The sequence below is a fragment of the Eulemur rufifrons genome, chromosome 21 (assembly GCF_041146395.1).
Source record: "Eulemur rufifrons isolate Redbay chromosome 21, OSU_ERuf_1, whole genome shotgun sequence".
Classification (NCBI taxonomy): Eukaryota; Metazoa; Chordata; class Mammalia; order Primates; family Lemuridae; genus Eulemur; species Eulemur rufifrons.
In genome coordinates, this window is record NC_091003.1 from 4,550,879 (window position 1) to 4,571,195 (window position 20,317).

The 20,317-nt window shown below is 52.8% G+C and overlaps 1 protein-coding gene across 2 annotated transcripts in view; it reads right to left on the minus strand.

Moving 5' to 3' along the window:
* The window catches only part of DNAH10 (dynein axonemal heavy chain 10), a 108,521-nt gene that overhangs the window by 5,127 nt on the left and 83,077 nt on the right, over positions 1–20,317 (minus strand). For both annotated transcript variants that reach the window (XM_069497205.1, XM_069497204.1), the window contains 15 exons: positions 19,875–20,056; positions 18,686–18,822; positions 17,588–17,805; positions 16,325–16,546; positions 15,946–16,093; positions 13,977–14,256; positions 13,089–13,318; positions 11,841–12,114; positions 5,536–5,640; positions 4,994–5,148; positions 4,359–4,513; positions 2,907–3,090; positions 1,459–1,659; positions 614–823; positions 431–526 (listed from right to left, as the gene is read on the minus strand). In XM_069497205.1, the coding sequence (XP_069353306.1) occupies positions 431–526; positions 614–823; positions 1,459–1,659; positions 2,907–3,090; positions 4,359–4,513; positions 4,994–5,148; positions 5,536–5,640; positions 11,841–12,114; positions 13,089–13,318; positions 13,977–14,256; positions 15,946–16,093; positions 16,325–16,546; positions 17,588–17,805; positions 18,686–18,822; positions 19,875–20,056 (2,797 nt within the window). The remainder of the gene's footprint in view (positions 1–430; positions 527–613; positions 824–1,458; positions 1,660–2,906; positions 3,091–4,358; positions 4,514–4,993; positions 5,149–5,535; positions 5,641–11,840; positions 12,115–13,088; positions 13,319–13,976; positions 14,257–15,945; positions 16,094–16,324; positions 16,547–17,587; positions 17,806–18,685; positions 18,823–19,874; positions 20,057–20,317) is intronic.

The window sequence follows — 20,317 nt, forward strand, 5'->3', positions numbered from 1 at the left end:
GAGGCCGGCTTCCCCAGGAATGGAGCCCGAGGTAGTAAGTGGCCTTCACGAGGTGCTGGGGGCCCGGGGGCCCTGGGGAAAATCCCCCAAGCACACCAAACCACCAAAAGGCCAAACCCAAGAAGCCAGCAGCCACTTGTGTCTTTGGGAGCGATGTCATCATCTGATCACGTGCAGATCACCAGGGAAGCTTTCCGGTGAGCTCTGTACGAAGTGGTGGCCTCCACGCCTGACGACATACCTGAGCCTGGCAAGGCAGGTCCTCGCAGGGGCCTGGCCTGGGCCAAGAATCCAGCTCGGGGGCCGTCCGTGTGAACGGAGCTCGCTTAGGACAAAGAACCACAGGACCAGGCGCGAATTCCCGAGATCCGAGGGGCCCTCAGCCGAAGGGAGCAGGAACAAGAGGACAGCGAGGCCCCGGCGCTCCTACCTCTCCGATGAGGTACTTGAGGCTGCCCCACGGGATCCTCGGGTCGCGCTGCTGGAAGGCTTTCGTCAGGTACGTGTTCAGGATTTCCATGCAGACCTGGAGAGGGGAGGCAGGCTGGGTCACGCCCGTCCCGACTCTGTGCTGGGGAGGCGGCGACAACCCGCCGCTGGGGCCGCGCCCCACCTGGAAGTCGGACTCGTTGAAGTCGTAGTAGACGTTCCAGCCGATCTTGCCGAACTTCCTGCGCTCCAGCACCACGGCGTGGAAGAACGCCAGCACGTAGACCAGCGGCTTGAAGGCCGGGTGCGGGCACTGCTCCAGCACCTCGTAGGAGATCTTGAAGTAAGTGGCCCTCATGTTCAGTTTCAGCCCGTTGGGCGGCTCCGTGACCACCTTCGGGAGGGAAGAGAACAGATGGCGGTGGAGAGCGGAGGCCCCGGGGACAGCCGTGAGCAGCGGGCACAGTGCAGGCTCCGGCTTTCCCTTCCTCCTGACGGAGCCGCCTGTCCTCGTCCCCAACAGCCCGTCTCTCGTCAGGGCCCAGACCAAGACACGAAAGGACTAGATGGTGTTCTAGGTCTGTCCCTGCTCGTTGAGGGACCCTGTGAAGACTCTGACCTTTCTGCGAACCGTGGGACCCTCAGCTGTAAAAGGAAAGCGTAATCGTTACGTCCCCTCCACCTGTCCCCGAGAGGATGACAAAACCTTTCCAAAAGGACTCCCTGGAGACTAAAGGAGGCACAGAAACCACTGGAAACTTCCGCACACAGCCACTGCGGGCTGAGGGCGGGCCTGTCGTGAGCCACAAAGGGGGGTTCAGTCAACATGAAGTGCACGAAGCTGACCTAGGGTTGGTCGCGAGGGACAAGTGCCAAAGGTAAAGGCAGGCCTGGAGTCACAGCACCCAACTCAGACAGTGGAGGGGGGCGGACTGGGGAGGGGCATCCACAAGGTTCCAGGCGCAGCCTGAGGTTTATGATCTGAGGAGCAGAGCTGTGGGTGCCCCGGCGTCTGTCCCGAAGCCTGACCTTTAAGGACTTCTGCAGGATCCCGATGGGGAAGCCCCGCGTGGGGTCCGTGGTGAGCCACAGGCGGAAGTCAGGGTGGGGCTTGGTGATCCTCTCCAGGGACTTCTCCAGGTCTTTCAGCCACTTGACCAGGAGATGGCAGTTCTGCAGCATCAGCCACTGCCCGCGAGCCACCGCCGTCTCCAGCAGCTGCAGCGCCACCTGCACAGAGTGGGGAGGGGAGTGGTGGGGAAGCGTTGGGGTCCCAAAGCCACACCGACCCTGGGCTCTCCAGAGACCCACTCCCAGCACAGAGTGTCACAGAGAAGTGACAGCCCCCTCCAGCAGAAACCAGAAGCAAGCCGGTGACCCCGGAGCTGCAGTGGGAGCCCTCAGGCGGCCTGTGTGCTGGGCTGCCCGCAGCCTGGAGGATCGGCGAGCACCCCGCAGCCTGGAGGATCAGCGAGCACCCCGCAGCCTGGAGGATCAGCGAGCACCCCGCAGCCCGGAGGATCGGCGAGCGCCCTGCACCCGTCGGCCTCCACGGCCCCGAAAGCTCCCGCCCCTCCACAGGGTGGCGCCTGCACCCAGAGCACCCCCAGAGCAGGGCTGGAGGGGACCAACTCAAACCCACCGGCACGTGGGACTGTTCCTGCCACCTTGAGAACTTACGGGCCCTGAGCACGGAGAGCAATCGCGGTGTCCCTCCCCGAGTGTGATTCAAAGTACGGACAAGCCAAACACTCCCGCAAAACCCTGGGCGCTGAAATGGTTTAAACCTTACACGAGTGCTGACACTACAATAGCTAATTTCAGTTTTGTGGCTCGAGAGAGCTGGCTCGGCCTCGCCAGTGCCCTTGGCTTGCCACCCGGGTGTGACCTTCCTCCTGTCACGGGTGGGCTCGCGGCAGCAGGGGGCTTCCCACAGCCTCAGACGGTGCACAGCCCAGCCGGGGCTGGCAGGCGGTGCTGCCGACCCCAGAGCCCTCGTGTGTGGCCACCACACTTACGGGCTTTTCCCTCGAGGTCTGTCCACGTCGCTACACTTGTGTAGCGCGTTCCAGCGGGGTGCAGCGTGGCACAGAGAGGCGGGGCTGTAGCAAAGAGAGCTTACAGGCCCAGAGGGACTTGACTTGCACCACGGCTCTGTCCCCCACGGTCCACTTCCTCAGCCACGCAGCTGGGACAATGCAATCCCGATCCACAGCAGGGACACTGCAGGGACTGGGGGAGGTGAGGACTGGCGCAAAAGGGCTTTGAAAACAGCGGGGCACAACGATCACATGAGGCTGTGAAATCATCACTGTTAGTAACCTTGTCGCCTTTCCAACCTTTGGTCGCTGCCGTGTAGCTCACAGATGCTCGTGTGTGGAGTGCTGCTCTGGGCTTAAAACCAGGCTAACGCGTTCCCAACACAGGCCAGGGGCCTCACCCAAGCGTAGCGCTTGCTCCTTCCAACAGCAAATTACCTTTTCCTGACCTTGACCCATGGCAAGGAATTTGAGGCGGTTCCCTCCAAAGCCACTGCGCTCAGCTAATTTCATGAGGTCACTGGCGGGGTCAGAGCCGGGACTCAGGATGAACACGATGGGCGAGTTTGGGGTGCTCTGCTCGAAAATGGCCTCGAAGCTGATCATCGGGGGCTGCACGTACCTGGCGGAAGACACGAAGTCAGAGAGCCCTCCCGGGAGGACGGCTCCCAGGACCGTCAGCGGGTGTGTGCCGAGCCGGTGCCTCGGCTGGCCCCGCAGGTGGACGTGCCCTCGGCACAAAGCCCCGAGGTTCCGCAGCGGCGATTCCACAGGCGTGTCCTGCATGGTCTACATGTCGACTTCTGTGGGCTTTTTAAAAAGTTAGTTGCAGGCCGGGCGCAGTGGCTCACGCCTGTAATCCTAGCACTTTGGGAGGCCGAGGCGGGTGGATTGCTCAAGGTCAGGAGTTCGAGACCAGCCTGAGCGAGACCCCGTCTCTACTAAAAATAGAAAGACACTATATGGACACCTAAAAATCTATATAGAAAAAAAATTAGCCGGGCATAGTGGCGCATGTCTGTAGTCCCAGCTACTCGGGAGGCTGAGGCAGTAGGATCGCTTAAGCCCAGGAGTTTGAGGTTGCTGTGAGCTAAGCTGACGCCACGGCACTCACTCTAGCCTGGGCAACAAAGTGAGACTCTGTCTCAACAAAAAAAAAAAAAAAAAAAAAAAGTTAGTTGCAAAGATCGGGAGATTTCATGTGAAAATTTGAATTGCTAGCTTCCTTTGAGGAGTCAGAGGATTGCCACTCCGGGTCCCCACTGCCACCTGGTATCAGTCACCAGGTGCTACGGGCAGCTGCCCTCCGGCCCGGGACCCCGCCCAGCCTCATCCAGTCACTCGCAGCATCTGCTGGCCGTGAGGGTGCGTCTGAGTTTGCAACACCCCTCCACCCCCGGCTACCCGTCTGGCTTCGTGCCCCGTGCTGGAGCTACGCTGTCCAGGACGGCGGCCACTCGGTACAGGTGGCCACTGGGCATGTAAAATGTGGCCACTTGCAACTGACATGTGCTGTCAGTGTGAATTCACACAGGATTTTGAAGACTTAATACCAAAAAAAAAAAAGCATGTAAAATATCTCAATGATGTTTATATCGATTATATATTAAAATGATATTTTAATCTATTCAGTTAAATAAAATATGTTATTAAAACTAATTTTACCCATTTCTCTTCTGATGTGGCTACTAGCACATCTGCAATACAGCTGTGGCTCACACTGATTTCTGCCGAGTGGCACTCGCTGTTCTAAAGCGGCTGTCGAGCACGGCTCAACGTCAGGGCCGTGACCTCCTCTCGGGAGCTGCCGGCTGCTGCTCTGAGGCCAGGTGGAGGGGACAGTAGATCTATCCCACGGGAAGGGGCAGATACACAAAGCAGCACACTTACTTCTCTCCCATTGTTACAGTCACGTAGTCGGTCACCGCCCGATACACCCGGTCCACACGGAAACAGCGCAAAATAAGCAACTTCTGGAAAGGGGTGATGTTTTTATCATAATCCAAGGGGAATGGAAGCTGCTCGAGTGAATCCACGTCATACCACTGGGAAAAGCAAAGAATATTCACTGTGGTATCGACTCAGAGATCACACAGACCCTCCCCGCTTTCACGTGAAGTTGCCAAAACCCACTGTAAGGGGATGAGGATCTATGAACTCATCTGGTCGGGTCTCTCATGCTCCACCCCAAAAGCCATAAACTTCGGACTGGGAGGAACCGAGTCTCGGTCTCCAGTGCCCATCAGGGGACGTGGTGCAGGGTAGGTGCTCAAGTATTTCTTGGAAGGATAAATGGATGGATGGACGGAGAGATGAATGGGTGGACAGACAGATGGAAGGTTCTCCCGCACGGCTAGCTGCATTAGCCAGAGGAGGAGTCCATCCAGGGTGTTGGGGGGCATGGATCACACCCTGAGTGTGTCACTCGGAGGAGTACGTTCTCGCGCATGGGGGCGAGGCCGCAGGTTGAGTCTGGAGACTGCTGGCGGGTAGGGCAGGAGAGGAGGAGGGGGACAGGAGCTCACCTCCTGCCAGACCGTCTGATGATTCTCAACATCATCAGGAAGTTGCCCAAAGTCATCTGAAAACATTTCTGATAAAAGAATGATATCTTCCCATCCCTGGTCAGACAGCCACGCACAGGGCTTTTTTCGTTTGCTTTTCTCCAGAGAAATGTTTCCTAACGGGACGAGAGAAGCAATAGCATTGTGCTGCCCGTGCGGAGCAGGCAGCCCAGTACTGTTTGGGAAAAGCCCGCTTCCCGAGAAGGAGACTGGAAAGAGAAGGCCCCCGCTGGCCCCTGTCACCAGCAGTGACCCCAAGCAGGCGCTAAGCAGCGTGGCACCCGGGCTCAGGGCAGCACCGAGGCAAAGGCTGGCCGCTCTGTGTCCAGCCAGAACCCCTGCCGAGCCTGGAGTCATCAACTGAAATATTGAATAAAGCAGTGCTGTAGGAAGCCAAGTTTTACGGAGAATTTTGTTGTTGGTTGTTTTAATGAACAAACTTATATACGTCTACCACGTGGGTCAAGGAAATCAGGAAGAATAAAATCGGGCAAATCCGTTACCTTTTAAAAAGAAATCTAGTTCTTCCTGGGGGACTCTCCCTTCTGCTTGTTCTATCTTGATAGTCATGTTAAAAGCAAAGAGTAGCTTGTGCTTCTCAAACAACCCTGCAGGGAAACACCAGATGGGTATTGATAAAAAAAAAATCATTTTAAAAACTGAGTTGCTGACACACAATATGCTTAAATTTAAGAGAAATGGAACGAAACGCCCAAAGTGTGTGCATTTAGCCCTCTGTACACCTAATATCCATGAATATTTAAATGCAAAAAAGATGGGCTCGGCTGAGCGTGAGGGTGCACGCCTCTAATCCCAGCACTTTGAGAGGCCGAGGCAGGAAGATCGCTTAAGCCCAGGAGTTCGAGGCTGCAGTGAGCTATGATCACACCCCTGCACTCCAGCCTGGGTGACAGAGCAAGACCCTGTCTCTTGGAAAAAAAAAAAAAGTGTGTTCAGCTTAGAGGTCACGCCCGAGTGCAGTCTATAGGGACATTCACGTGCATGCAACTGAAATGGCCATGTCTACGGGAGGTTCTCATCACAGCCTCCTGGGAAGAGGAGAGTAGGGTGGAAAATCAAGGGAGGACAGAACAGGGGCACAGGGCCAGCCTCTCCACCGAGCGCTGGTGGTTTGCCTGACTCAGAGTGTGAGTTCTTGTCCATTATAGTCTAGAAGAGGTGCTGGGAAACACTCTGTAAGGGGCCAGATAGTAAATATTTTTGGCTTTGCAAGCTAGGTGGCCTCTGTCATAACTACTCAACTCTGCCATCATAGTGAGAAAGTAGCCAGACACAGTATGTATACAAAAGAGTATGGCAGTGTTCCAATAAAACTTTATTGACAAAAGGAGGCAGTGGGCCAGATCTGCACTGCCGGCTGCAGGTTTGCAGCCTCTGTTGGAGGGGAAGCGCACTCCATCAGCAGACCCTGTACTGATGGAGGCAAAACACTGGATTTCTCCTTTCTTGTTTTTTATTTTTTTTATTTTTTTTTTTTGAGACAGAGTCTCACTCTGTTGCCCAGGCTAGAGTGAGTGCCGTGGCGTCAGCCTAGCTCACAGCAACCTCAAACTCCTGAGCTCAAGCGATCCTCCTGTCTCAGCCTCCCGAGTAGCTGGGACTACAGGCATGCGCCACCATGCCCGGCTAATTTTTTCTATATATATTTTTAGCTGTCCATATAATTTCTTTCTATTTTTAGTAGAGATGGGGTCTCGCTCTTGCTCAGGCTGGTCTCGAACTCCTGAGCTCAAACGATCCGCCCACCTCGGCCTCCCAGAGTGCTAGGATTACAGGCGTGAGCCACCGCGCCCGGCCAGCTTTCTTGTTTTTTAACAGAAGAAATATGTTTCTGGGAAAAAAATCTATAAAGTCAAAATTTGTGATTTGAATTCTACTTTATATGCGTTAGGAGGGTTGGCTACCTAAGTGAGCCCTATAGGAACCACCTCTTTTCTGTCCAGCTGTTACGGGCTGAATTATATCTACACCCCCCAACCTTCACATGTTGAGGCCCTAACCCCCAGTGCCTCAGAATATACTGTGTTTGGACGCAGGGTCTTTAAAGATGTGATTAAGTTAAAATGTGACCATTAGCGTGGGCTCTAATCCAGTATCATTAGCATCCTTATGACAAGAGGGAAATTGGACACACAGAGAAACCACCGGGGTTCGATAGAAGAAAGGCCACGTGAGGACACAGTAAGAAGATTGTCGTCCGCAAGCCAAGGAGAGAGTCCTCAGCAGAAGCCAAATTACCAAAACCTCGATCTTGGACTTCCAGCCTCCAGAACTATGAGAAAATAAATTCCTGTTCTGTAAGCCACCTCGTCGGTGGCATTTTATTGTGGCAGTCCTAGCAAGCTCAGACACCAACCACCAGTGGCGTATGAAACATGGTTCTCAGTGCGGTGTCTTATCAGATTCCCTCCAGGACTCTCTGCACAGGCTTCTGGTTAAAAATGGCCGTTCTCAGTTTATCCCAACTCCTTTCCAAAAATCTACTAAAATAACATGAGACTTTTTTTTTTTAAAGGTATAAACTCTAAGAAAATTGGAGAAAAGCAATAGCAACAAAATTTTGCCAACTAAAGACAGATGGACAAGTGGTAACTGATTTAGCAGAGCTGAAAAAGTTGAATCTTACATCAGGCTGAGAAGCAAACCACAGAATTCACGAAAAGCTCAGAAATGGGCAGTGCCGGGTACCTCTGGAGGTGGGCGTGACATCAGGCAGACGGGCGGACAATCCACTTAAGACACGCTCAGGTCCCAGATCCCCCTCACACTCCTGCTGCTGGGCAGCTGCCCTCCCTCACCCGAGTGAACTTTGGAAAACACAAAGCAGGGTCTCTGTGGACGGGGAGGACCAGGCATGGCGAAGGGAAAGCATAACGCAAATACGGCTCTAACCGAAAGTTTCCGTAGCGACTGTCGCAGTCACCAGCCTTCTTTCCTCACGTGGTGCCCAGAATGCTGACAGCCAGGATTACATATTTCAGGAAGAGGATGGAGACTCTTCTTTAGGGACTGTCACAGTCTCGTGAGAACAGAACGATGTATGTTGGCATCTGAGCGTCCACCCCTTGACACAGCCCAGCCAGATCACCCAGCGAAGCCCAAACTGGCCAATCCCGTCCAAGCACAGAACTTCCCAATGAGCTTTTTAGTTCTACTCTTTAATAGGAATAGATATCCAAGGACCACCAGACATTTGATTAAAGCTTCTCATTGAAATACAGATGCCAAAACAAACAAATGGGAGGGGGAGACTTACAGGAAGTAGAGACTATTTCATCCAAGAAAAATTTAGAAAACTATCATAGAAATCTTCTGAAAACTAAGCTTCTCTATGAAACAAGAACAGTATGATTTTTTTTTTTAAACAGTATTGGTAAAACAAAAGGGTTCCTGGAAGTTAAAAATACGATAGTAGAAATAAAGTACCCAACAGAAGCATTATAAGATAAACTTGTAAAAAATTTCCCACAGAACAGAGCAGCAAAACAAAGACATGGGAAATAGGAAAGAAAAGAAAATTAGAAAATCAGCCAGGGAGGTCCAACATCTAAATAACAGGGAGTTCCAGAAAGAGAAAATAGGGAAATCAGAGAGAAGGGAACTATCAAATAATTCAAGAAAATTTTTGCAGACTGAAGGAAATGGTTTACCGATTGAAATGGGCCACAGAGTGCAGATCACAATGGATGAAAGTATGTCCAAACCAATACAAATCATTGTGAAATTTTAGGGTATCTTTAAAAAAGAAGATACTAAAAGCTTTACAAAAAGGATCAGTATTAGAATAGCATCAGACTTCTCAACAGCAGTAATGACAGCGAAAGGAAAAATGTGAATGAAAATAAGTTTCAAAACTAGAATTCTACACCCAGCCAAACTATTAATCAAATTTGAGAGTAAAATAAAGATATTTTCAGATATGCATTGCTTCCAAAAATTTTCCGACTATGCACCTTTTTTTCAGGAAGCTACTAGAGAAGGTGCTACACCAAAATAAGGATTAAAACACAAATTAGGAAGACACAAGATACACAAAACAGGAGAATCAACACAAGAGAAAGGTACAGTGAATCCCCAAGATGATGATGATGGGTAGATGCCTGGGTGGAGAGCACTCAGTCCATCCTGAAACAGGTAATTCTTTTTTAGAATTTCCTAAAGGTATCTTGATTTTGGAACCAAGTAAAATGTTTAAGTTTTTAATTTTACGAAATCCCTAACAATCAAAGGCAAAATGAAAACATGAACGTAACTGTGTATCAAGTTGCTGGTATACAGAGAGGAACTATTCTGAGCGACAGTAAAGCAGTAATTTGTACTTTCCACTAGCAATATAATCCTTCAGAGACAAAAATGCATTCTGAACTGCTTTCAGTAATCATATTGATGGTGGTTGTGTTGTAATTGTTATTCTGAGACTATTTGTGTGTGTGTGTGTGTGTGTGTGTGCGCGCGCGCACGCGCGCGCTGTGAAATAAACAGATGGGTAAATTGACAATAATAAGAAACCAGGGTTTTGCATGAAAAAAGGAGACAGATACTGGTGCACTATGAACTCATGGCATATTTTTTAAATTTCTTAGCTCAATCCACTGAAAAAGCATTGAGCACCCATAGCACTGATATTTTGGTCTCTAAATACCATTTCCTGCTAAAAAGGACCAAGGCTTCTTGGATAAATGCTTGATTACAGGTCTGGGACAGGTTTATGTTCATGATGTGCCTCAAGTACATCGAGAAAGTCCTACCAGAAAGTAGGGAAACTGTCACAGACCACAGAATGGGGCAAAAGGAGTCATAAACCAACCCAAAAAGGCTCCAAAGGGCCAAAGATAGGAGGATTTGAACGTCAATAAGGATAATTCCTGAAATGTATTGAAACACATTAAATATGTTTAAATACATGAGTGGTCATAAGAATATAAAAAAATTAAAAATAATAAAGGAAGAGTCAAGCATTTGATCTGGCTTTCCCATATATAGTTGATCAAAGTTTCTCTTCATAGAAAGCATTTCAGCTAATAAATACAGAATGATTGCAAGAATTAGAATATTACCATTTGCAACCCTTAATAAATAAACAGATTTAGAAAATTCTTTTCATTGGCTGCTAACATTCAGGAAAAAAAAAAAAGACAAGTAGAAATTATATGATTCCTAATAGAAATATACAACACCACATACGAAGTATTCTTACCCAAAACAGAATCTGGATCTGCCCAACTCTAACTCTGTTACGAATGTACAAAAAATATAGGGGACAGAGGAATAGAGGAACATTTTAAGCACACCACAAAGATGCAATCAGCAAAATTCAGGCAATGGGAAACAATCCAAGACAATCAAGCAGATTTCTTCCACAAATAAATGCAAGGGGAAAAATGTGAGAAATTAAGTGACATATAACCAATTATAATGTATAGAGTCTATAGACTTTATCGGGGTCCTGATTCAAGCAAATGTGGAAAATAACCTATAAGACAATTGGGAACATTTGAACACTAGATTAATGATATTATAGATTTATTAATTTTTAGGCATAATGGAATTATGTCTATTGAAAAGGAATCCTTATATTTTAGAGCACAGATGCACAAACTGCAGCCCAGGGGCCAAATCCAGCCCACTACCTGTTTTTGTAAATAAAGTTTTATTGGAACACAGCCATGTTCATTCATTTACATACTGTCTACGGCTGCTTTTGTGCTACAGTAGCAGAACTAAGTAGTAGTGACAGAGACCACAAAGCCTTCAAAGCCTAAAATATATTCTATCTGGCCCTTTACAGAAAAAGTTTGCTGACCCCTATTTCAGAGATATAAACTAAAATACTTATAAATGGTGAATATGAAGCAAATTTTCAAGATAGTCTGTGCTGCCAGGGAACTGTGCTGTGGTCTATAAACAAACCCAGAGCTGATCATTGCTGGGTGATGGGTACACGAAGGATCATTATGCTGTTTCATTTGCATATGGATGAAATTTTCCATGATAAAAAGTTTTTTTTTAAATCAGTGCGTTAGGGGTTGAAAAATACCGTAGCCACTTTGGAAAACCGTCTGGCATTCTTTGAGAAGTTAAACATAAAGTTGCCCTACGACCTAGCAATTCCATTCCTAGATAATACCCAGGAGAATTTAAAACATATGTTCACACAGAAACCCGAGCATGAATGTCGATAGCAGCGTTATCATAACAGCCGAGAAGCAGAACAGTCCTACTGCCCGTCACCTGATAAACGGGCAAACAAAACGTGGTCTGTCCCGCAACCGAGCATCATCCAGCTATAAAAAGGAACGACGTGCTAATAACACGCTGCGAGCGTGGACGGCCCGTGAGCACAGTAGCTGTGTGAAGGACACCAGCCTGAACAGTAACAAGTCGTGCGATTCCACTGATAGGAAATGTCCAGAGAAGGTCAATCCACAGAGACAGAAAGCCGATCAGCAGCTGCCAGAGACGAGGGCTGGGGCCTCGGGAGCGACCACTAACGGGTGTGGGGTCGCATTTCTGGGCCGATGGAAATGTTCTGGAACTACATAGCGGTGGTGGTTGCACAACTCTGAATACCCCACAAATCATAAAATTGTACGTTTTTAAAGGGTGAATTTGTGGTATGCGAATTCTATCTCAATAAAGCTGCTATTTTAAAAAGCAATGCTTTAAACATTCCTCTTTGTAAACTGAATAGTCACACTCAAGAATGCCATTTGGCAAGTTCCCCTAAAGCCCCACATCACACGCACCCACTCCGCACGTGCGTCCCCACAGCGGGAAGGGCGCCCACCTGTGCAGCCGTAGTTATAGATGTTGAAGGTCAGCGTGTCCATGATGTTCTTCAGTCGCTTCATGAGAATGGAGTCCGGCAGCGACTTCTTCAGTGACAACCCGAAGACCTCCAAGAAGGCGATCAGGGAGTACTGGTACATGGAGTTCACGAGGGCCATCTCGGACAGGACGAAGAACAGGATGGCCCCCCTCCTGGCGGCCGGCCGGTAGCCGTCCCGCAGCCGGTCGATGTCCAGGGCTGTCTTCTCCGCCAGCTTGAGCTTCTCCGATACCTGAAGAAAAGGCGTGAGTTACCCTGGAAACGGAAGGTTTATAAAATGGGCAGAGGGCGGGAGTGGCTGGGGACAGCAAAGGCATGCCTGCAATGATCCAAGGCTATGAAAGCCACCAGGGACTGCAGGGACCAAGGGCGCCCACCCTCTTTTCAGACGTGGTGGGCGTCTGTGATGTGTGCCGGCTTCCCTGCACCCGTGCCCCCTTCTGCTAGCGACAGTCCCTGCCTTTACATTTCCAAGTACTCCCCTTCCCTTTTCATTCCACGTGTGGGGCTCCACCCCAAGGCCAGAGGAGGAGCATGTGACCCAGGCCCGGCCAATCAAAGCCTGGCATCCCCAGGCTGCGGGACTGGTTTGGGGCGGGCGTGTGACTTAAGTGACTCTCAGGACCTTCATGGAACAGGAAAAGATTCTCACTTATCCCTTTGGACTTGAAGCTGAAAGGACATGAGGCCAGACCTGGTCTTGTGACCCTACGAGGAGCTGGCAGAGGATGAAGCCAACCCAGCAGACCCCGCCCAGACATGGAGACAAACCAAGACCGGATGGTATGTTTTCAAGTCCTGGATCCAGCCCTGCCTGAAGCCATCCCTGAACTTTTCTGCTTTCTAACGTGATAACTCCCCTTTACCTAAGTTGGGTAGGGCTGTGCTTTCTCTCATTCTCAGCTGAGAGAGGCTGACCTGGTGCACAGGTCCCTGGGAACACCTTTAGGACTCCCCTCCTCACAGCACACCTCGGTAGAGGTGGCCTTTTATCATCAGGCAAATCCTCAGGCGAATCAAGGCCTGAGTCTGATGAGAGACAGGCGGGCGGCCCTCCAACCCTCAGCTACTAAGGCCGTGACCATGAACGACCCCTGAGAGCGCAGAGTCTGATTTTCTCGTTGAGCAGATGAGGAAACAGCCGCTCCGAGGCCACGTCCATGCCCCCCTCTCCCAGCCGCATGCATTCTCCACCGCCGTCTCCACCTCTGTGGCTTTGGACTTGGTCTCCTCCAGGGTCTGCACCAGCTCCACGTTGTCCAGCATGTTCCCCGTGGAGGTTGCCAGTTCCCGCAGGAGGGAGTCCTCCAGGTCCTTGAGCAGGTTCTTATTCTCGCTGGTCTCCTGGATGAGGTGCTCCCTCTGCTCCTCCAGCTCCCGCCTCTCGTAGGCCACCAGCACACTCAGCAGCTGGTCCTCCAGGCCCTTGAGCGTGACTGTGGGGACAGCGAGAGGCGCTCACCGCCTGTGGCCCCGACAAGCTGGTCACTGTGTCTACACCTGCCCCGCTGGGTGGGACAAGCTGAGGGTGGGTCTGAGCCTATGTGTCAGTGGCACGGGGACTCACGTCCTACCGAGATCACTCTAAAGCAGCAAAGTGACAAACATCAGACAGCAAAATGGTGACACTGCTCTGCCGAGTGTGGACAAAAGTAGACGCACTAAAATAAAATCCAGGGCTCCCACATACTGGGGGACTCTAGTTTAAAGTCACCCAAATCTAATCCCCCTATTTAAGTAGCTGCGAGACAGCCCTAGAAAACGTGAGAGATGCTGTCTGATTCCTATTCCAAATGCATGACGTACGCTGAGATACACAGATACAGAATAACTCCCTGCCCCAGCAGACAGAGGTCTGCCCCAGGCCAAGTGTGGATGCCCGAGCCACGGTCTGGGCTCGGCATGCCTCAGCACACGTCACCCAGGGCCTCCCAAAGGCCCCAAACGTTCTAGGAGTTGCTCATCAGCACAAAGAGCCGACGAGTCAAGATGTGACCGTGGGACTGAGGTGACGTGCCACGAAAGCCTGGCTCTCGGACTGTGGTGCCCACGATAAACACCTTCATTTGCAGCTGGGGTTCTACACATCCTCACCGGTGTAATTGATGACCATGGCTTTCCCAAACACGGACGGGCCGTATCTGGGATTGGCCAGCTTGGTGTTTAGGTACAGCCTGAAATTTGAATCGTAGTCGACCTCCTTGTCTCCCAGTATGATAAACTGCCGTCCTTGGGTGAATTTTATGTTCTTCTCTAGGACGTTGTCGATCACGGGATCGATGTATTCGTCCACGTCGTGGAACAGGAAAGGAGTGCCGTACTTTATGGACATCTCCAGCTGTTTGAGGAAGTCGGGGTCATTGAAGGAAGCAACCTGGAAGAGAAGAGACGCAGACGCTGAAAGTCCAATACAGGGGAGAGAGCCTGGAAGTGGGAGTGAATCAGTGGGGAACTTGAGTGCAGCCAAGGGTAAAAAGGGGGAGAGAACAACGAGGTGTGTAACCCAGATAAACCCAGAAACCCACGCGGTTCAGGCTCAGAGCAGCATCTCATTCACAGAGGGTGCACAGGAAGAGAGAGGGGGTTTACTCACCCCCCCCCAATAAGCTAGAATCCTTCCTCCTCAAGAGACGGGGTGAGGGTTGGAATCGGACTGGGGGACTAGGGTTGACCCGCAATTGCAGAAGTCTCGGCAGGCTGAGGGAAGCAGGATTCTAGGGGAAATTCCTGCATTAGTGATATTTGTCCCACCATAGCTACGTGGGAATGTTAGAGGCAGATGTTCCCCTGACCTTGGAACTCAAATGGGCCTCTACCCAACAGCAGGACAAGGACCAGAAAAATATAAAGAAAAAGTAAAACTGAAAGTCATTAATTTGTCCATTCGTTCAGCAAAAAAGGATCGGGCCCGAGCAATTCCACTCCCGGGTATATGCCCAAGAGAACTGGAAACACGTCCACATAGGAAGCCGCACACGGATGTTCACAGCACCGTGGTCGAAAAGCGGAAACCACCCAGTTATCCACCGACAGACAGACGGAGAAACAAAATGAGACAAATCCAGACAAGGGACTGTCCTTCAGCCACAGGACAGAACGGAGCTCTGCCGTGGGCTCCAGCACGCATGAACCCCAACGTGACGCTCAGCAGGAAGGAGCCAGACGGGAAAGGCCACAGGGTGTGAGAGTCCACCTGTATGACGTGTGCAGACGGCCCGTCCATGGGGAGAAGGTAGCTTGGTGGTTGCCAGGGGCGGGGGGCGGGCAATGGAAGGCCTTGGGGGGGGGCAAGGGCTAGAGGATACGACTTTTCTTTCTGGGGTAAACAACGTTCTGGAAATGAAGTCTGGTAGTCGTCACACAACTGCACGAATGGACTAAAACCCACTGAATTGTAAGCCTTACGCGGGCCGAGTTGGACGGGGTGTGAATGACAGCTCAGTCACGCCGTTACACTCGCCCCTCCGCCTCCTCCTCCCCACCCCAGCTCCAGAAACGAGCCCCTGAGCACCCAGGGCGCCGGGCCCTGTCCTGGGCAGGCTGGACGCAAGCCGAGGACGCCGCGATCTTCGCCTTCACCTGCCCGCAGCCTGAGGCGCGCAAACGCGAGAGGAAAATTCACGGTGGATGGAGCCTCCCCGGCAGACTCACAGGGTGGGGACCCCGGAGGGGCGGGCTGCACTGGGGGTCGGGTGGTGGCACCTGAGCTCGGCCTCGCTGGAGCCGCGGGCGGGGCTGTGCCGGGGGCGGGGCTGTGTCGGGGGCGGCGCTGTAGGGGGGGGGGCTGTGCCGGGGGCGGGGCTGTGCTGGGGCGGGGCTGTACGGGGGGCGGGGGCTGTGGGGGGGCGGGGCTGTGCCGGGGGGCGGGGGCTGGGGGGGGCTGTGCCGGGGGCGGGGCTGTGCTGGGGGGGGGGCTGTGCCGGGGGCGGGGCTGTGCTGGGGGGGCGGGGGCAGTGTCGGGGGGGCGGGGCTGTGCCGGGGGCGGGGCGGGGGCTGTGTCGGGGCGGCGGGGGCTGTGCCGGGGGCGGGGCCGGGAGGCGGGACCGGGGGCGCGGCCACCCACCCGCAGGTTGTTCTTCTCTTCCTTCCGCTTTATCCAGTTGAGCGCCTGCTGCTGGGGGTCGATGCAGAGCGGGAAGCGGCTGGCGCGGGTGGTGAGGATGCCGTTCTGAATCGACAGCTCGTCAGGGGGCAGCCCCTGGGAGCCCCACCTGCAAGGGACAGCCACAGGGACGTTCATTTTTCTCGCCAAGTTGTGAACCAAGGGCTAAAGATGGTGGGATTGGCCTTCTAGAACAATCTACCAATCTGCCCAGGCCGTTCAACCCTCCTCAGACTCCGGGGAGGAGAGCCGGGGCCGGATCTGTCGCCCACCCTGCCGTTCTGCGCGGCCGGGCCCCGCGGGTGACCCCCCAGCCCGCCGGCTCGGAGGCGCCACACACCTGCTGATCTCCACGTCGTCCGTGAGCAGGCTTTCCAGCCGGAACGGCTGGCTCAGCGGGATATCCCGCTCCAGGATGTCGCGCTGCCAGATCCCGTTGACCATCTCGCGGCGGAACTCCCAGGTGAAGGCGCCCTGGTAGCTGAGGAAGGCGGCGCACAGCACGCAGTCCCCCAGCAGCTTGACGCGCCGGTGCAGCAGCTCGTCCAGGTCGTGCAGCCACCTGGCGGGCGTGGCAGAGGGGGGCTGCCGTGAGCGGTCGCCTTCTGACCACAAGCAAAAGGAACGTTCTAGAAGGACCGGCTTGACACCTTGCTAACATTTTTTGAGCTCTTCTTCCCTTGTAGAGAACAGAGAGCGCCGCCTCGTTTGGCGGTTTCCCACCCTGGTGCTCCCAGGGTCTCGAAAGATTTTATTCAACTCCAGGGCTCAGCAGAACCCAGCCTCTAGCAGGGGGCTCAGCAATGTCGGTGGGACTCGCTTCGTCTGAGGCTGTTTCTTAGGCAGGAATCCCGTTGTTTCTGAACGCTTAATCAGAGACGTTTAAATGGCCCAGCAGAGCCAACAAGCTCGGGCCCCACCGGACAGAATTCTGCCCAAGGTAAAAGGAAGCGCTTGTTTCCTTTGGCCTCGTCTGGTCAATGTCCAAAGTCCTTTAGGTTCTAGAAATATTGAAAATTGTTTCTTTCCCACAAGCAAACAATATTTTCCAGTGTTTTTCATTTTTTTTTTTTTTCTAGAAGGATGTGGCTGAATCCAGTGTTTTTATGCCACGTTTACAGATGCCAGATTCGAGACTATCGTCACACCCAGTGGAAAAGCTTTGGCCAAAGGGTTTTGCCCATTAGTATCGAACAGCCCCACGCACTTAAGCCTGAAGCCCAGGACTGGACATGCCACTAGGGCCCTCAGACGGCATCTCCGCAGAGACACACGTGAGCTCCGCCTCCAGACCCCTCCAGAATGGACCCAGGGGCTAAAGGTCACCAAGACGGAAACATTCCCAAACCCAGGGCAGATGGCCAAATGCTGCTGGTTTCTCCCTGTCTCCACTGCTATGCTTACTGCCTCCTGAGCCCCGAGACGTCACTTAGCAGATAGCACTCGGTACCTAGTAAAAAAGTAGTCTACACGACGGCCATCGGCCACTGTAAACGTGATAATAAGAATATAAGAACTTGCCACGTGGTTTTCAATAAAAACACACTGGGAATAAAGAATCAGCATGGCAAGGAAGTCCATTGGGCCCTCGGGCCGTGCTGACCTGACGTTTTCCGAGCCCAGGCCCGAGATGAGCTTGTCCGCGGCGATCAGCCGCCTCTCCATGATCTCGGCCTCCTCCTGCAGCTTTTGCTTCTCCAGGATGGCCGCCTCGTACTTGGCCCCCAGAGCCTCCAGCTCCCTCTGGATTGCCGCCAGCTCGTTCTGGATCCGCTCCAGTTCCCGCTTCGTCAGGTAGAAGTTCCGCTCCAGCCTGGCCACCTAAGTGAAGACAGTTGGCAGAGGGATGGGGACAAGGGCCATGTGGGGCAGGGGTCTCACGGCAGGACGTACGTCCACACCGATGGCGTCTGTGCTGTCTGGGGTCACCGTGGGCTACACTGAGGCTTGCGGCTTCTCAGTTTCCTCTTCCGCTGTTTGTGACAAAAGCCCTGCACCCAAGACAACAGGTGTCTGCTTCTCGTGTGTACCGAGGCCACAGTAAGGTGACTCTGGCTCTAAGTGAAAAACTCAAAGGAGCACACTGAAGACGACACTGGTCCTGCTCTGGGTCTAAGTTTTGTTAGACTCACGTTCCAAGTGTTCTGAGCAATAAAATTCCAAGTTATAAGACAATGTCAAGCAGGACTCAAAATGATCAAATCAGCCTTATTCTTCTGTATTCCACGCTCTACACGTTACTTTGACCCCGTTGTTCTCAAATGGGGCCAGTTTTGCCTCCCAGGGGACACATGGCAATGTCTGAAGACATTTTTGGGTGTCACAACTTGGGGTGAGGAGGGGGCTCCTGGCATCTAGTGGGGCGAGGCCAAGGAAGCTGCCACACACCCTGCGACGCCCCGGCCACCCCCCCAGTGCTGACAGTGCTGTGGTCGGGAAACTCGGCTCTGACCCGAGAACAACTGCGACACTGTCACACACGAGTGAAAATCTTTTGGACCTGGGCTCTGTCCATCCACTTCCCACCTGCCTGAGAGTTGTGTTTCAGGGTTGCCACTTATTGGGGGACAGGGAGAAATTGTTTACGCTCTGCAAAGCCAGAACCCTGCCAGGATTTTTTCAGCAAAGCTATGAGCACGTTAATTCTGACTCCAGATCGGTCTCTTGGCAGTGGGGTGTCCATCTCAGGGATGGGCGATACCTTCTCTCGTTTGGGCTTGATCTCTCTGAAGACGTCACAGTAGCCCATCACAGCCTCCACGAACTTCAGCATGCCCAGCCCGGCCTTGCTCACAGCTTCCATTTCTTCGATGGTGGTGTTGAGAGTCTTCAGGAGGCCTGAAGTCAAAAGCGCAATCGTTTCTATGAGCGGCAAGCTTCAGCTTGGGAAATAAAATAGGAATAAACTGTCTATGGGCAAAGTAAGCGGAACAAGTTCCCGATTCCTCAGTGACGCTGGGAGCAGAATCCGGGCAGTGCTCCCGGGACCACAGCGTGGGCCGACCCACGGTGAGTGAGACGTGAATAAGGGACAGCCTAGGACGCCCAGAAGACGTGGGGACCCAGGGCATGATGGGGACTCCCAACGGGGCACCAGGGTAGCTCAGCACAGGCAGCTAACTGGGATCTGTGGACCATTACGGGTCACCCGTCACCTCCACCTGCGCCCTCACCCCGGGAGTCATGTCACGTGAATGGAAACCCATCCAGTCGATACTCAGAGACAGGGAGTGCCTTGGGTTTTTGTGGTTGTCGTTTGTGTTTAATTTACTTTGGTTTTTAAGGGGCTGAAAAAGAGCATTTGATAGTAAGTCTCTACACAAATCAACAAACACGGTATGAACTTGTACTGCTGTTTGCAAAGGACAATGTCGTTCCTCCTGGCTACACACCGGCTCAAAGGGGACTCGGGTTCTGTCACCAAAGATGGAGGTGCTGGCTGTGGGCCATGTGGGCCTCTCCCCCCTGCCCAGGCCCCTACAGAAGACTCTATGCTGACGAGAGGGGCAAGGGGAAAAGTCAAGGTCAGACCGCCTCTCCGCACCACTGTGCGCGTCGGACGAGCTGCACAGAAGACAGGCTGGGCTGGGTCCCAGTGAGAAGCTCCTGTTTCCTGACCGGGAGAACTAGAGCCAGCGTGAACCTGGCATCCGGTGGCATCTGCTGCTGCTGCCCATCCCAGCCTGTCTCCCTGTTTTGCGTAATGGGCGCCATCTTCCTCTGGGGACAGGCAGTCTCCCGTTCCATCTGCAGGGCCTCGGTGGTACCATTTGACCACAGGGGAGGGCCTGCCTGTGACAAGTCCCCTCCTTGCCCTCCATCCCTGTCCCAGAGACCAAGATGCCAAATCGAGATCAAGCCTGGCTGTTCCCACATTTGACCACACTCACCTTTGATATTCTTAACCTGGCTCTGGGAAATGGAATCGAAATCGATCTCCATCAGAGACCTCAGGAAATTTGGGTCGGACATCATGCCTTTGGCAGTTTTCCAGTTGAGCTCTTTGTACCCCTTTATGATGAGGATGCACTCGCAGACCGTCTGCACCTGCTTCGGGGGCTTGGCAAACGACCTGGTGAGGGACAGAAGCACACACGGTGGCCCCGGGTGCGGCCGGAGCCGGCCTGAAAGAGCTCCAGGAACGACGGTTCACCCGGAAGTCGTTCGCTGGAGGTGGCACCGCACGGAAACAAACGGAGCCAGATCCCAGCACAGACTGGGTTCCAGGGTGGGAGCTGTCCCCTGAGGACAGGGGACAGGTCCTGGAACCCAGCTGGGCCCCAGAGTCACGGGGGTGGTCATTACAATACAAACCCAGGCTGCCCCCACGCCA